At 39.7% G+C, this 17,784-nt stretch overlaps 2 protein-coding genes across 2 annotated transcripts; both read right to left on the reverse strand.

Moving 5' to 3' along the window:
- Window positions 1-3,433: 3,433 nt before the first annotated feature.
- On the reverse strand, window positions 3,434-4,120 carry LOC135585344 (uncharacterized). The gene is made up of 3 exons (XM_065107536.1): window positions 4,022-4,120; window positions 3,816-3,952; window positions 3,434-3,730 (listed from the first exon to the last, which is right to left on the reverse strand). Exons 1-3 carry the CDS (start codon window positions 4,104-4,106, stop codon window positions 3,575-3,577), a joined length of 378 nt encoding a protein of 125 aa, XP_064963608.1. The 5' UTR covers window positions 4,107-4,120; the 3' UTR covers window positions 3,434-3,574.
- Window positions 4,121-6,016: 1,896 nt separating this feature from the next.
- LOC135613006 (type I inositol polyphosphate 5-phosphatase 13-like) lies at window positions 6,017-17,629 on the reverse strand. Its single transcript, XM_065109880.1, has 11 exons — window positions 16,438-17,629; window positions 14,261-14,513; window positions 13,357-14,167; window positions 11,870-11,994; window positions 11,620-11,704; window positions 9,222-9,387; window positions 9,055-9,092; window positions 8,673-8,940; window positions 8,325-8,448; window positions 7,874-8,234; window positions 6,017-6,770 (listed from the first exon to the last, which is right to left on the reverse strand). The coding sequence occupies exons 1-11, from the start codon at window positions 17,447-17,449 to the stop codon at window positions 6,468-6,470; spliced, it is 3,546 nt and encodes a 1,181-aa protein (XP_064965952.1). The 5' UTR covers window positions 17,450-17,629; the 3' UTR covers window positions 6,017-6,467.
- Between the last annotated feature and the right edge of the window lie 155 nt (window positions 17,630-17,784).

Consider the following 17,784-nt stretch of genomic DNA (forward strand, 5'->3'; position numbering starts at 1 on the left):
AATTATTAAGGAAAACCTCATATATATAATATAATATAATTTTTCTTGAAAATATAATATTTTTTTTCTCGTAACCTCTTATTTCATCGGTCGGAAATCTAACACACTTGTGTCACACTCAGTGACCAAAGAAGAAAGAGAAAAAGAAGCATTATGATAGAATATTAAGAAAATAAGTAGTAAAAGAAGACGATGAAGATGACGATGTTTACATTTGTTATATACCGTCCGACATTATTTGTCGTAGTATCTTAAGAAAAGAAAGATGATAAGGATATTTATGATATCTTAAGAGTATTAAAAGTCTTATCATACAATGAATACAGTACAATAATATGCTACATTTTTTGATACATTATACATTATGATCATTAACTATGCATAAAAGCTGTGATACTCTTCATTCTCTTCGGTCATATGTGACTTGTTATATTTTGATGAACATGGTAAAAGAACAGCTCGACAGATCATGACGAAGAACATGGAGGACTGTGAAGCTAATGATACTGTTGGAGAAAGAAACCATGAAGGAGCACATCGATCGATCTGTGTTGGGACTACTGTGCTGACAATGGGGCACTATATTTCGCCTGTCCATCACGAGAGTACTAAGCACAGCGTTTTAGCTCCCCTTGAGCACTCGAATCTGTGCTCGAGAACGCATGCGGACATCTGACACCAGGTGAGCCGGTTTTTGGAGGCATCTGTGCTGCCGGAGATCCCCACACCTCCTAATTACTGTGCTCATTGTTATACGTACTGTGACCGAAGTAAGAAAACGGATGTGTGTTTGCTTCACTCATTTACAGTGACCTGAGAGGGAAGAAGAAGAAGAAGAAGTATGGCGCTCGATGATATGCCTGCATGCAGGCCGCAGGAATTAATACCTTTCAATGCTTCTGACATGGGGTTTGTGCTCACTTCAGCTCGATAAAAGTAAGTAGAGAACTGAGGTAAGTCTCGGTAAAAGCTGCAATGGAAGTACTGCTGTTCTTACCTGCATGGCATTTACCCATCTACTGTGGAAAGAGTCCCCGCCTTGGAGCTTAAAGAACAAAGCTTCTGTACGTAACAGCTGTTTGAAAGAATGCTGGCTGCACGGCGACTCTGATGGCAATTGGACGAGAACATGGAGGGCAGGAATCTGGACAAGGTTGATGAAGGTGCTGATGGCGATGGGGCAGCGGGGAAGCCGACGAAGCACCCCCCCTCGGAGATCATGGCCCATGCACGTGCCCTACAACAGGCATCTCATGCTGTAGAAGATACATACACCTCTCTCTCTCTCTTCATGAGTTGTAGCTCTTCTTCCTTCTCGCGCCTCACGGGGAGCGCATGTGAAGGTGGCGGTGGTGGTGGCTGGCGGTGACAAGGACCACCTCCAGCGTGCATGACCAGGAGCGAGCATAGACCGGCACAAATGGCTTTCCCGAGTGCCCTGTTTGGAATGTTTGTCTGCGATCTGTCCGCTCTTCTCATCCCCACATTGCAATCAATCATTCTTGCTGTGCGGGCAGAGGTATCCGTGAATGAACGCACCAGTTGGGGGCTAATCAGAGGATTAGCAGTGAGTGATACACATCACAAAGATTCGATGCAATTCTTTGTAGCTTGTCATGTTGGGAGGAACAGCAAGTGGGGGAGGATTGGACATGGAGGAGCAGCAGCTGCTGTAGGCAAGTCCAGATACAAAAAAAGGACTAGATTTCATGGACTGATGATGATTCTGTGGTCCAATGTGATTTGACGTTTGAGGTGGTCATACACCACAGGACGTGCATGAATGCAGAGCTGCTTGGGTTCAAACATTACTGTTCTAAGGCCAACTTTTCTCTCTGCTTATTGTTTCCCTGAAATTTTTTGAGAGGCAAAAAAAAAAAAAAAGCTTGAGATTGATTTTGTTTTTGTTTTTCTTTTGGTTATTAGAAACTTAAAATTAAATCTAATTATAGATTATTCTTATAATTAACTATATTTAGCATCACGTTCATTATATATTTAAAAGTTACATTGAGATCTCTATAGTTACGAAGATAAAACATTAAAATTTCTATATAAGGTTAAAAAGATAATTCATAGAGTTAAAAATAAATAAACGAAAATGGTTTTATTGAATAATGAATTAAGTATTTTACTTTCGTAATTATAAGAATCTCAATGTAACTTTGAAAGTATAAAGATTGAGATGCTAAAAGTAGCTAATTACATATGATAAATATAATTAACGTTCAAAATCATTATCCAAATGGTACTCGAATTATTTCTAAATATCCAATTTATATTCTTAAAAAATAAATACCGAATGAGGTCCAAAACCTCTAATCTTTGATAAGCGAATCTTATACATCACTATCAAATTAATGTATTAAATTTTAAATTCATAATATTTTAAAAAAATGAGTATGATACATCACCATCATCATCATCGAACAAAAGCCTTACATGTTACATTTTATTAAATAAAAATTGAATCATCATCCAACAAATGTTACATGTTACGATCGTTTAGCACCAAACGAAAGCATCAATATGTTAAGTACAAAAAACATCGAACGAGAATTTAAACCCTTATTCAATAAGTGAATATGGTACATAACTACTAAATTATGTGCAATGTTTTATAGAAAGAGAAACCAAACATTTCTTTGTATGTCAATTTATGGACATACTTATCTTATTTTATAGGTAATATAATGAGGCCCTGAGACTAAAGTTTACATGAAGTTTTGAAGTGCTATTACAGCAGGAAAGTTGCTTGGTATTATTACCACCTGCAGATATAGTGGCTGTCACATCTCCAGAGCTCATCAGCTGTAAAGATGCTGCAGTACCAATGTCCTATCAAGCACCTAATTTAATGTTGTCTCAATCCAACCTATAAAAAGTCCAATTCCAAATATCACCATGCATATCATATCAAGTCAGGCAATATGGTTGCATGCCACCAAACATGGGTTGTATCTCTAATCCATTTCATCATGAATGCTTGTCTTCATGAATTTAGTTAGTCTTAAGTGAATCATAACACATCAGTTGTGTTTGATGGATAACTTTTACCTTGACATTAAGGTGAAAAAAATGTCTCATTTCCTGTGGCCCCCAACCTTGCATGGAATCAATCACATGCATTCTATCCTTGTGGGTTCAGACAGACACAAACACACAGAGGAGGGAGTGGTTCAGTAAAGAGTAAAAAGAAGAAGAAGAAGAAGATGACTCTCCTCCCCAGATGGATTTACTGCTCCATCAGTACACAGAATGTAAGGGTTGAAAACCTGAGCTTCTTCTGAGCCAACTTTTTACCCTGCACATTGCACTATGTACGTGCAACAAAGAGCCATCAGTGTTCCTCACCATGTCATCTCCTTGCTATCATGGTTTTCCCTCAGCTGACAACCTGAATGATGATATATATATAGAGAGAGAGAGAGAGAGCAGAAGAAGAAGAGATCACACAGAGAGGTGGAGAGGATTGTGACAGGTAATATAGGATCACTTCACTAGGATCGAGTACAGGCACGGGAAGAAGACCAGGGACAAGAACACTCTCATTCTCATTGAGTTCCACCATCCATCACCTATGACACACGCATCTGTAGCGGTAGGCGCTGTTCATGGGGTCGCCGGCGTCAACAGGAACTTGCTCGGCGCTGCACTTGAATCGACAGCCTCTGCACTCGTTGTACGTGCAAATGGGAGCCCTGGACCCGATCATCACCCGCCTGTCACCCTAAGCACGAAGGAGATGAAGGCGTTGGAGCTCACGGCAACAGCATGGCGATGGAGAAGACAAGAGAGAGCAACGGCGTTACTACCTCCTCCTCCTTCAGTGGAAGGACATTCGAGCGGGCGACTTGTCCTCCGAGACCTGCAACACAGGTTTTGCATCGACGTTGCTCTGCCTCCTCCTTCAGTGGAAGGACACTCGAGCGGGCGACTTGTCCTCCGAGACCTGCAACACACAAGTTTTGCATCGAAGGTTAAGGGAAGGCGGCAGAAGAGCGGTGACACGAGTGGCGACCTGGTCGGCGAAGAGCGCAGACGAGAGTGGTGGAGACGAAGAAGAAGAGGATGAAGGTGCTGCAGGTGGGGTTTCGGGAGGCCATAGAGCTGCTGCTGCTGCGATGGGAAATGAGATGTGGAGTACACGGGACGAAACGCTGAAAACATATAAGGATGCATGATGGTAGGGTGAGACTGTCGTCTTGCGGAAGACTTCATGCCCCCCTTGCAGCGGCGCCTTCAGCCAAGCGCAGCCGAGAGGTCCCCCACCCACCACCCCTGTGCGTGCTTCGCCATTTACCAAGCTGCCCATCAATAATTCCCTTTGCGTATCGCTGTCGTCTCAAGATCCAAAATTTGTTGCCCTGTCCTCAGCTGTTGTCTCTTCTTCCTCTTCTCTTCGTCAGCATCCGTTCCTGCTGCTCCTCAGAAACTGTCGATGCAAGGATTTCAGACTTGATGTCACTGTGATGCTGATAATTAATGCCATGAGAGGCCAGAGAATTTGGATCTATGAGCTTTTTTATCTTGTGGATTAGCATTTATGATTACTGAATAAGAAGAAGAATCAAAGTTGAGGTAGTATCATCATATCTGCTATGGTATATATGTCATGTTAGATGGGACTAATTTAAAGGCACTTCTCATTCAATCCCCCACCCCAAAAAAAAATAACTTCAATAAATTGATCATCTTATCATTTCTATTTTACTCTTAAAGGATCCAAATATCGTATCGAATAAATAAAAAATTATATCTAAAACATTTTGGTTTTATTATTTGTGGTGGTCATAAGCTGGATTCCAATCTCTCTCTAACTCCTTGAACAGTTGAGATACCCAACACATGTAATTAATTAGTGGTAGAGCAAAGCAATCGAGGAAGCTAATCATTGTCTATCTCTCTAACTCTCTTTTGTGCCGTACTCTCCAGCGATGAGGTATCTATCTGCAGCTATGTGCAGAGACTATCGTGTGCAGGTCTCCACTCAGTGCTAACGAAGCTAAAGCTGCAGCTACTGTAGTATACCGTTCTTGTGAGCTTTGGCAGAAGCTGCCACTATTCAATGCTTTGATTGCATGACTTCATTTTAGCTTTAGGTGTAGTACAAGTACAGAAGCTATCACTGTAGTAGATAACTGCTTGCGAGTGCTGAAAAGGAGGTGATCGATGGTATCCTACTTCTTTTTTCTCTTTGCATTTTTTAGTTTTTTGGAGTAATTCAAATCTTCTTTTTGATTTTTTGGAAAAAAAGATTCATTAAATTTCATTAGCACATTCGTCTTTTGTTAGGAATATAAATATATAGATCATATGTTGTTTAACAAATTAAGCTTTAGATACAGTGAAATCGATAAAATACTAGTCCATACGATCGTATGCGATGGCATCGATCATTATACGGATGCACCATTCGATAATACGAATCTGATATCGTATTGATCTGACTTACTAATGGGACCGATATGAGGATGAGATTTAGGATCTTGGGTTGAAGAATAATTGTAATAATTACTCGACAACAAAAAAAAAAAAATTTATGATTATTTTTTTGTCTTTTCCTTTGTGTTCTTTAGGAAAATGACATTGTGAACCTCAACAAATGCATTTCCTGTTTTCTCTGAGGAAAACGGCAGCAGAATCAAATGATTGAAATGGCATGATGGGAATTTTGTTTCTTTCTAGCTGTGTTCTGAACTATTTGTTGGAGGACAATAACAAGTTGTTTGCTGCAGCAGTGCAGTTCAATCTGTCGATGAATCTTCAATCAGGAGGAATCCAAGCAACATAAGCCGCAATAGATATGGCAGCTATCCACTTGTTTCCTTGTGTGTGCTGATCATTAAGCTGAGCTAATCTCAAACATGACATAGTTCCAAGCTTGATGTAATTTGTCCTCAACTTTAGAATCTTTGTTGACCATGGCAAATCACTATACAGTCCTAAGCAGTATACAGATTGTAAGCACAAGATTCGATTGACCGAAAATGTACATACTAAATTGCAAGTATGGTGTGACAATTATGGATCAATGCCATTGCAGGAAACCATGGTACCATTCACATGTCCACAGAACACCATGTTCTTACAGGTGAACAACTCAAACAATGGTACACTCAGCTAATTAGCATGACAAAGGGCTACGAAACTATGCCGTGTCGACCTAATTCACAAATCTAGGTGAATGTAACTTTAGATGCATAATGCTATGTCTACAAGACCCACATGAAAAAGAAAAATCCTCTAATTTAAGTACATTTGTAAGACCGTGGAATTGCCGGAAAGAACTGATTTGGGCTTTCTCTCCGAGGAACATGTATTTTGAGCTGTGCAGGTGGAGGATGTACCGAAAGAAGCAAAATTTGTTTTCTTGACCATAACGTTATTTTCCGATAGGCAGGCAACATTCATCTTATCTTTCATGTGCAATCTCATGGACATCTCATAACTCCTCTGGGTAACTGCTAGTCTTTGACATCAGATCTTTGTTGATTGCTTGGTTGACTTCTTCTCGAAGTACCTCTTCTATCACCAGAGTCAGACCTGAATGAGAAAGAGTGACGAACATGGACCCTGTGACTATTGTGCCTGGTTGTACCAGTGCCTGTGATATTCACTGATAGTTCCACTTCTTTGTCCCTGGTATTTTCAGTCCACCAATTCTGTGGGACTCCATCAACAGATTGTTCCTGGGTGAGGACATCTTCATGATGCACAGAAACATCTATCGTTTGTCCAGGTTTGAGTATGCCGACTGCTGGTTGAACCTAAATAGAGAAAAATAGAGATAGAGAGCAAGATGAAAGATGCCTGATGTCATGCGCAGGCAAAACCAACATAGATGCTGATCTAGCAGAAGTTTAGTAAATGATGGCAAGACAAGAATGTCTAAGTACTATAATAGTCTAACAGAGATGACTTAATATTGGAAAGATCAATGATTCTTTTACGATCACCTTGTGGCACAGTTCCCCAAAGAAAAAGTACTGACTTTGCTAATCAAGTACTTGGAGAATATGAAAGTGCATTTAGAAATTTGAGTGTGCCAGATTGAATTTTTTTGGATAACTGTTATAACGCATTGCGTCTATCATAATTTGAACTTCTAATATATCGGCACCATGATAAGGGATTTCCTTTTTGATTTAGGCTACCAGGGTTCAAGTTTTGGAGACAAATCTCTCAGCTTGTAGAGTTAAGTTGCATTTATTAATCCTCCATATATCTCAGATTGGTGGGAGCATCATGCATAGGCTGCTTACTGTATATGGTCATTATTGGATCAGGTCACTACTCAGTTCATTGGGTGATAAACTCAATTCATCCCTAATTCTGACCAAATTGGATCTCAAATCAGATGAGGTTACAGCGGATTTAGGGGCATCCCTATATATATACCACACTTATATAAACATCATGTGCTGTTTTAAATAACTTACATAATGAAAAAGTCTCACAGTTCAAAATTCATTAAAAGAATCACAGATCCTATTATGCAGAATAACACATTTAGTTTAGGAAACAAATACATGCTACAAAAAAATAAAGATAGCAATGCAATGCGGCAAATGAACTTGTTGATTTGAGAAAACAATAACCTTAAATCAATCTCACATCCTAACAAAACTGTCTTTCCTCAAGTTCTCCAAATCGAGAACACTGGGGGGCAACCAAAAAATCAGTGATATCCAACTTCTTTTATCCATTAGACAAATTACAGAAGCAGTCTAACAATGTATCAGTATTAATGCACAGCTACTAAATTACTAATCTAGGATAGTGCATAGTGAGAGGAAAAATAAATGTCACAAAGAAAACATGATATGAAATTATTTATTTGTCAGTTATAAATTAGGAAGCCAGAATGTACCTCAAGCCAGTTAGGAAAGCCAAAGGAGCATCTAGCACATAGCTTAGATGAATTTTCATCCCCCTGAATGATGTACTCGCCTTCGCAAATAATTTGGAAGATAGCTTTGTACTTCTCAGACTTGTTTGTGATGCGAAGGGTGCCAATCTCTTGGTTTTTCAGGATGATGTCATTTGTGCCGACACTAAAGTCTGGAATAGCACGAGATTCTTCAAGAGAGGACCTTATTTTCCCAAGAGACATTGTTATTTGTCCCCATACTTCCCTCCTTATCAATTCATCTGCATGTGCAATTTCCACAGAGAATATGCATCTCACAGGCTTGTGATCACTATCAGTAACATCCATACATGCTTCATACCTAGTAAGATAAGATGCCATGTTCATTAGTGACAAACATTGTTGCTTTTGATTCTGCAAAATATACTTCAAAGTTCAAACAGAATTTTACAGTGTGATTGATGAAACCACAGGGCACTCTAATGAGCATTCGGCCACCGAAATTGAACGGCTATCACGATACAATACTCTGTCACACCAAGCAGGAATTCGCTTCTTTTCACTGGAATCATATCCTAAGAAAGCAATTAACAACTTATCTTCATTGAATGTCATAAGAAACAACAATGGTAAATTTTAAAGCCAAGTAGCTTGCCAACCGAACAATAAACAACCACTCATCACATCATATCTTCGTGGGTATAAGATATAATCTTACCTAAAATTATTTAATAATTAACCTTCACATTCTCATCCAGAAAAACTGATCTACACAAAATTAATTATGTTACAAGCATACCTGATAAGCCCGGTTGGTGCCTTTCGAACTTGTACGTTGGAGGAAATTTAATTTGCCCTTCACGCATTCCTTGGAAGACTTTACCTGCTTTCATTTCTGCTCGGAGCTGATCCTTTTCTCTTAGCCAATCAAAGCATCTCTGAGAAACCATGTCCCTGGCTTCATCATAAGTGATACTATGAAGCCGATAATTAAAATCACCAAGAAAAACGACCATGTCAGCTTCGGACAGCTCAGGTCTCCCATCATCAGGTTGAGATCCTGTAACCTGCCAATGCCATAAAGTAGTTATATTTGATATACACTTAACTGCATCAACAAATAAAGACTGAAAGAGTTACCTAATACAACTGATTTTAAAGTAATAAGATTTATTACATACATTTACCCCACGGTTCAACTGAACAGACGTAGGACCAGCTGCACCAGATATAAAACACACGTATTAAAATGAAGCTGCAAATATTGTATTGGCACACAGATAAATGTGTTCCATATCCATGCTAATGTCATATTCCCACTATGTGCTTAGAGATGCGAATTGCAAACCTGCGGCTCCATGAAGTCCTGTGGTTGGCCGGCTGAAAGCCATTGTTCGATAAACATGATCAAAGTCAGCATTCCGCCTGCTAACTGCTTCCAGATGTGCAGCAAAATGACAGTTCACAAAACATATTATCCGATCATAGACTCTCATCCTCAAACCTACAGCACCCTGTATGAAATCCTTAGACCATGAGTAATTTTCCTTTTCATTTGGACTTAAAGATGAATTGATACTCAGCTATCAGATATGGCCAATAACGAAGGAAAGATAAAGCATGACTCATAGAAGCACTAAATCAAAACAAACTGAGACAAATATGATTCACATAATATACAATTCCACATTTAAATCTCTCTTTGCGCAACTTATCCAACATAATTAAGTGATAGACAAGCAACAACCAAACAAAATGATCTGCAGCAACTTTATAAACACATTTTTTTCCCGTTATTCTTTTAGCCCCACTTCACTTCAAATTATTTGGGACGAAACAATAAAATTTGATGCACAAATTGCATATATACATCATAATACATCAAGTCAATACACATCAACTGTTACGTTTTGATGCATATTTCTGTAAGAAGTTCAAATGCAACACACGTACATAATTACTTTAACTAAAAGAAATGTGTAAAATGAGTACACACATCCATGTGAGTTTTATTGACACAGAGATTTGACCACTATAATGAAAATTGATGCATAGGTGAAAGTCCTTTGCCCAATCAACAAATATTTATCAATTTCTAAATCTGGTTGGAGTTCTAGGTACATGACAGATTTTTCTCCACATGAGTTTTCCTCACACATAGATTTGGTCACTAGAAAGAAATTCAATTCATAGGCGAAAGTCCTTCTACCAAATGAAAAAAAATCCCCTATTTCCAAGATCTGATTAGAGTTATAAGTACATGACAGACTTTTTTCTGCTTCTACATTTAATAATAGAACACACAGATCTGATCATTTTAATCAAATAAGGAGTCAGAAATTACTTTCGGATGAAAACAATCCATATAGCCAGCTTCACTTCCTGGTGTATATATTTTGCAGTTGGGATTGACTATTTTTATGCAGTGATAAATCATACATATATATTTGGGAACACTAACCAAGACCATATTGATAACTTGCTTGTTTCGAAGTGTACTGTGGGAGCATTTGGTATTGGCATAAGTTGATTGCAAGTTAGAGGATGGTCCTTGGTACAATGGTAAAGTTGCTCTTTTGTGACATGAAAAACTAGAGTTCAAGTTAAGGAACAATCGGATATAAGACTGCACTGGATGCGCCTCGTGTAACTGGATGATAAAAAACAGAATAGGATAACTTGGAGGACAAGGAGTAGCCCTCACATATTCTCACTCATTATATATATATATATATATATATATATATATACACACACACACACACACACACACACACACACACACACACACACACACACATACACATATTCACACACACACGTGTGCATGTTTCATAAGTGAACTAATTGTGCACTTACAAAATAATATATATAAGAATATCATTCTCTTTTGAACAACCAAATTATCTTCTTTTATCCAAAATCCAACAGAAAATCCAAGCTAGAATTTTCCGCTTCTTAAAATTGAGGTAAGATGGTTAAAAAATTCCTGTATTAACAGTATAAGTTATTTTATTTGTCTTCTATTGTTACTACAGGTTTGTTGATTCAAGAAGTTCATCTGAAACAATAGAAATAATGATATGATATGAAAAGGAAATGCTAACATGATTCTAGTAAATTTTGACCAATTTGAAACTCTTCAAAAAAGAAAAAAAAAGAGCTTTAATACAGAAATGAAAATAATGGAAATTCTAGCTGGATCTTCACAATTCTTCGTTTCTTTTTTGAGCAAAAAGACGTCACACAATTTTGCTTGTAACTACATTAGCACATAAAAGGCTGTGGAAAGAAAATTGTCATTATTCTGGGAAATATAAGGCCAGAAGTGACTTCAGCATTGTAAATGACGGAGTAAAATTGATAACTATATGATGAATCAAGTGTAGATTTGTTTCAGAGTCAAGAAGGCAGGCTTAGCTTGCTCTTAATCTAGAAATTTTCACCTTAGATGACAACTCTAGACTACTAGATTGCTACATCATTTTTCCAGAAACACCTGGCAGTAAATATGATTTGTCTCTCTGGCACAGCTTTGTGCTGACGAAGCAGCCGTATAAGTTGCATGTCTTTTGAAAATTTTAAGCCAAAAATGTATCACCAAAATCTTTATCCCATGTATGTTGTATGTTCTGTACTTGAAAGTCAATCATGTATATTGTAGAATAATGCCTTTTTCTTATTCCCAAAAGGAAACTAAAACAAGATGCAAGATAAGAACTGAAAGCAAAGGGTTCTATGAGTACCTTGTTACCGATTGCACGCCCAAACCCACATGGCACCGCTGCAGCATCAACATCACCAATATATGGTCGAAGGCTCTTCCTGGCCCTAGAAAATTATAGAATAGAGACATTATACATGATGGACTAATAGGATAAAATACAGACAAGCTAGATGTTTGATTGATGTGCTTAGAAAGATTTAAATAGACATACAATTAATCCAAAATAAGAAATTTCCTATTTCTTCAGAATGGCTGATTTTAATGCTCACCATGCAGCAATTAGTAACCCTGCCAACTGCCTGGAACCAACACGTTGGAAAGATGTTCCTTCGTCTAAGGTCTTGCCAATGGTACCCAACCACCATTGCCCATTGGCACTCCCCTCAAGTCCTACCTAAAATCGATGAAATGTACCAAACATAAGTCGTGATCTTCAAAGAAACCTGACTGCTGGAACACTAAAACACCATGAGCATTTGAAATTTGATAGCAATAGTGACCTAAGTTTAAAGGTCATATTCCATTAGATTAAGAATGTCTGTAGATCATTACTTGATGAATTTTGCCAGGTTCTCAGAGAAATAACTGTTTCAGATATCTGATTTTTATGTTCATAATAGTATACCAACTTTTAAACTCTTAAAAGGAGATCCTTTGATGCTCAATTATCATATAGACCTTACCTTATTTTCCTGAAATCACAAGAGTGAAATGCAAGTTATCATCACCACCAAGATCTAAACCATGATATGAGAGCATAATGGGTTGAACATATTTTCTCAATCAGCTAATAACATAAGAAGAAACCTAAGATCTCTTCCTAACCAGATAAATATAGACAAATTATGACTTTGCTGTCAATTAGAAGGGCATTTGGTAAGTAGGTCTACAATTTTTATTTTAGCTCATGTAGTCAAGAGTAGACTTCTAAATTTTCATTCCACTGGATGGGAGTAAATTTTAATGAGAAACAGACAAGTTCAATACTAGCAAGTTGTTTTCTTCTACAAGGTAAGACTAAGTCAGATTTTATATTAAAAAACCACAAAGTTTTCCACATATGTGATTCTTGATCAGGTGGACAAATATTTGTCCATATGGTTTACAATTCAAAGCATCTAATACATGTTGGTGTCTACTGCAATGAGAACATTGGCTCAGTCCTCGTACATATCTGCGTTAGCATGTGAAGAGTAACTAAAGGACTCCAATGACAGCACATGGTTATGAGCCCTTGATTCAAGAATCTAATTGTGGTATGGGGAAATGTTGGCTACTAGTCTACATATACATGAAGGCCTTGGCCACAATAAAAATGTTTATATGACAATTTTATAACAAAGAAATAAATGGTTATGTGAAGCACAGGTCACACTCTTAGTTAAGTGACATGCAAAATTTAAGTGACATGCTCAATAGCTATATGCTTGATCCTTTCTCTTAGTTAAGCTCATCAATCACATTTCAATAAACTACAGAAATTAGTTGAAATAAGTGATGTGAGATTGTAGCACTTATTAATAGATTGGTGATAAGAATAAAAATCATTTCTAAGAACAACAGTTTGCTTTCAGTGGTCTACCAAAGATGAATCTTACTAAAAATAGAAGCAATAAGACACTCATCTTATGTCAATAATCTAGAAAAATAGATAAAACAAGAATTTCTAATCTTCACTATCAATGATGCTTTATGGTAGGTAGGGTATGGCGTGAGGCATCATATGCCAGAATAGATCAGTGCAAAAATATCTTACAGTTTCTTTAGCAGCAGCCATTGCCAGGAATCCAGCCCCCATTTCTACCTCTTGCAATCCTACAACAACTAATCCAACCTCTGATGCAGCACCACCCAACCAGATTATGAGTGAATCATGAGATGCTCTTTCTTGTCCAACATTCCATGTTCCAGTCAAGATCTTAATGTTTTCATATTTTGCATAAGACTGCTCCCTGTTAGCAAACTCTGTTCTCAACAAATCATCAATAGGTCCAGGAGATCTTATATTCCACCCACGTATGCCACCATGATGTGCCAGTGTGAACAGATACGCACCTCCGACTACCATTTTTATAACGGGACTACCATGTGCAACCCACTCTCCAATCAGATTTCCATCCAGATCCATAACCTGAACTTTGCCGCTAACATAGCCTACCCATACCCGTGGCCCATATGTGCAAATGGATTGTACAGAAGAAGAATGATGCTGAACTTCTTGCAATCTATTCCCACTTCCATCCCACAGGATTACCGATCCATTTGTGCACCCAGTCCAGATTATACCATCCATCGATATAGCTAGGGCTTCTGTTCTCCGATTATCTTCTCCGAATGTTCCCTTTACTGCAGCTCTGCGAACAGCATCAGCTGCTCCCATCAGGGCATTCCGAGAACGCTGAAAAAAACTAACTGAACCTTGTGACTTTTCCTTCTTTGATGATGAAACGAATTTTATCTTCATTTCATCCTCAACGTATGGATCTTGTGCAGATGGTAGCTCAACCCGAGTCACTACCTGGCCATCAATACCAAACACTTTCAAAAGATCCCTTGTACGAGAATCCCTGAATGATAACAAATAGGTTATCCAAATTAACAGAATAAGCCTGAAATCTGACCAGCACTAAGGGATTTCACAAAAACACTAATGAACATACCATAATGCAAAGGTTAGACTACCGGCACTCCACACTTTGGACTTGCAATTATCAGATGCCATATGTTTCACATCTACAGCAGGCAAGTTGCACACACCACCCACGGTGACTTGGCTTCTAAGATCAATATATGACCTCTCAACTAGCAAAGCAGCCATATGTCTTTCTTCCGCAGAAAGAGAAAGGGCCTTTCCAATGGCATCCCAAGGCCAGGCCCTTATGACTCCGCCCTCAGAACCTGACCATATTTCACCTGGAGTTGAAAATCCATTATATGCCAGAATTAATAAGCTCCAAAAACATTTAGGGCACTACTTTTTGTTGAAACCGATAAAGAAAAGTAGAGCATTAAACAATCTTTCTTAGCATTTTAGAAAATAGACCATTAAATATAAATCAAAGAAACAGATAGATGGAAGACCAACCAGAGGATAATTTTAGCCATTATCCAACAACTAATAAAGTTAAGGTTCATAGTTAAAATGCATTCAAACTGCAAATTAAAGTCTTAGATGTTGATTCATTGAATTTACAGAAAAACAGCCCCTTTCTTCTACTGGTATGAGATCACAATACTGGCTTCTTTGCTAATGCTCCACCTATTGCTGTCACCCGAATGCTTCTACCTCTTAGTGAATTGGTTGATTCCCCAAACATCCTCATCTGCATTTCGCCTGGGGAAGAGGTAACTTTTACCCCAAGCACCAGAAGGGAAAGGGGGATGAAGTCCTTCTTAATAGCCAGTCAATGTATGAGCTTATACATACATACTATTATTGAAATCTTGACCTTAGAACCAGGGTTTATCAACTTGATCAATGCCAACTTTTGTAGAATCATAAAAGTTTAAAGCAGAAAAACATAAAAAGAAACTTGGGGATTGGCAGCATGCACTGATAGTAAAGACATTATATATGGATGATAATGACAACGAAACTGAATAGGAACTGTTAAACTTGAGTTCAAAATGACTGATTATATTTTTATCAACAAATTTCAAGAAAAAAAAATGCAAGCATCAGACACGTGCATATAGTTACTAAATTTTACCATGGCTCAAAGGTTGGAAGATTGGAGACTAGCAGAGATAGTAAAGTCTGATGGGAGTCAGGAGACCTGTGCTGATTTGAACATTTTGCTCAAATTATTCTATCATCACAAAGAACATTCAACAAAGCCAAGGAACAGTCAAGTTCCAATAAATTTGTCTACATGAATCCTATTTAACATTAAGCAGACTAACTCGACAAAGCCCTGATGCAAGTAGTGCACAAACTGACAAACAGAATTTGAGCAAAAGGTGGCCCAGAAATAGTCAAAATCACCTTCATGTCAAATAGTACCTGTAAATTAGCAAGAACAGGAGAGATTTGAGCCTCAAATTTTAAAGTTGATGTGAGTCAAAATTGTGGACCATTATGATTGGCCTACACACTAAATCATTCTGTACTGATATTTGTACTGGAAAACTTCATTACAAATATCAGCAAAAGATCATGACGTGTCTTGTACCAATATATGTAGCATCAATGGCAGTGTAGGCTGATGCACTTGTTGCAAGCACCATCATGCCATTGCATACCAGTAACTGGAGTGCATCTGGTTTCTTAAGCACACAGGCACAACTGCACCCAAACAACTCATAAGATTATAATATATAAACAACATCACAGATCATATAATGCCTATTGGGTCAAACAAAAAAATTGATGTTTGTAGATACAATGTTATATTCAATTTAGCACATGATACATCTTCTGAAGATAAGCGATACACATCTTGACAAAAGTCATGGGCTTTGTTTCGAACAAAATCAATGGTCCTTTCTAAGAGAAAAATGATTTCTTTTTGCTGTTCATCAATTGGCACTGATGCTGCCACCTGAAAGCTTAAGTTGTGCCCATGCCCTAGTTCTGCATGGATATCATTTTTCTGTTTTTTTTCTCTATTCCAAAATCCTCCCTGTCCTAGATTTGTGTTGTTCATAAAAAGATTGTCTTCGCAGAAATTATTGAGATGACGGCTAATTTCACCAAAGAAGGAAGAATAGAAGCAAATGTTTTTCTTCCTTTATCAAATCTCACCAAGACAGTAATAAATGCAATCAGTTTCTTTAGCACATCTCATAAAAAAAGACAGGACTAATTGCAAAGTTAATGTTGTTGGACGGTAATTACCATAAGATGTGATAACCATGGATAGCACAGGAGATCGTTGATGTGCCGGCCAGGAAAGGCCTTCTCTAAATGGAGGGGCACCACCAATAGCAGAAGCAACACCACCGTCATCCAGAGAAGAATTTGCGCTGGTCGGCTGGTCCATCTTCCATGACCGAATCTTCCCATCCTTGTGTCCGCTCCAGATCAAGCCATTGGCAACGTCCACCACCAAGCAGAGCGTCGGCGAGGTGCGGCAAGACTCACTGAAAGGGGCACTCTTCTCGTCGCCCCTCTTCACCGTGACGCTGGGCCCCAAACTGTCAAACGCGTCCTTGCGGTTCCACACTCGAAGGCCCGACTCCTGGCCCGCCCAGAGCTGAGAGGTAGTGCAGGCGATGGTGCGGAGGAAGGAACCAGCCTGGGTTTCGCGCAGCGGGTGCGGGCGCACCTCGATGGCGGGGGGCCGGTCGGGGTGAATGGCGGAGCGGTGGGGCACGCGGAAGATGCCGACGCCCCCGCCGTTGCCCATGAACTCGGGGATAGTGCCGGGGGTGCCGCCGTACTCGGACATGACGCGCTCGAGGGTGAGGGAGCCATCGCTGTCGGAGAGGGAGGAGCCACCCCGGTGGCAGTCGATGGAGAAGGGATTGCCGAAGGAGACAGGGGCGGTGGGGGCATGCTGGTGGTGGTGGTGGGGTGGGGAGGGGACGGAAGGGGGCAGCTGCTGGGAGAGGGGGAACCGGATTTCCTCGACGGAGGAAGAGTGCTTGTGGCGGTGATGGTGGGAAGGAGGAGAGGAGGAGTTGTAGTGGCCGCAGGAGAGGGCGCGGGGGGCGGCGGCGGCGGCGTTATCGGAGGGAGAGGAAAGGGTGTCGTCGTCGAGGCTGTGCTTGCGGCGGGCAGAAGTGCTGAGGACGGCGTCGCGGCTGAGGGGCTGACTGTAGGATTTGCCCTTCCGCTGCGGCGCGTTGCTCCGGCCCGCGGCCTCAGCCTCCGCCTCCTTCTCCTCCTCCTTCTTCCTCTCGTCCATCAATCAAGAACAGAGAAGAAGAAAGGAAACAAAGACCAAGATCACGATTGCTGCGATCTATATGATCATCGGATCATCGATTGTTGGTTGTTATTAGTGCGCCACTTGACTGTCTTCTTCTCCTTCGGTAGGAATGGGTGGAAAGGAGACGGAGGAGAGGCACATGGGAGGCCACGAAGAAGAGAGAGGGTGGGGGTGGGGGGGGGGGGGGGGGGGGGATGCAGTCGGAGATGCAGGCGGCGACATGCACGCGGGAGATTACAGGCGGCAGCGGGCCCCTCCACCCGTTTGGTTTTTGCTCTGCCGAAGCGAAGGAAACTATTCTTTTTCTTTTT

The sequence above is a fragment of the Musa acuminata genome, chromosome BXJ2-5 (genome assembly GCF_036884655.1).
Source record: "Musa acuminata AAA Group cultivar baxijiao chromosome BXJ2-5, Cavendish_Baxijiao_AAA, whole genome shotgun sequence".
Lineage (NCBI taxonomy): Eukaryota > Viridiplantae > Streptophyta > Magnoliopsida > Zingiberales > Musaceae > Musa > Musa acuminata.

Coding starts and splice junctions, on each gene's coding strand:
- LOC135585344 (XM_065107536.1), bottom strand. CDS start 4,106: ATGGCCTCCCGAAACCCCACCTGCAGCACCTTCATCCTCTTCTTCTTC. Junction 3,953..4,021: donor CTGCGCTCTTCGCCGACCAG/GTCGCCACTCGT, acceptor TGTGTGTTGCAG/GTCTCGGAGGACAAGTCGCC. Junction 3,731..3,815: donor TTCCACTGAAGGAGGAGGAG/GTAGTAACGCCG, acceptor CTTCGTGCTTAG/GGTGACAGGCGGGTGATGAT.
- LOC135613006 (XM_065109880.1), bottom strand. CDS start 17,449: ATGGACGAGAGGAAGAAGGAGGAGGAGAAGGAGGCGGAGGCTGAGGCC. Junction 8,941..9,054: donor AGTTGAACCGTGGGGTAAAT/GTATGTAATAAA, acceptor TGGCATTGGCAG/GTTACAGGATCTCAACCTGA. Junction 8,235..8,324: donor GTGGTTTCATCAATCACACT/GTAAAATTCTGT, acceptor TTATCTTACTAG/GTATGAAGCATGTATGGATG.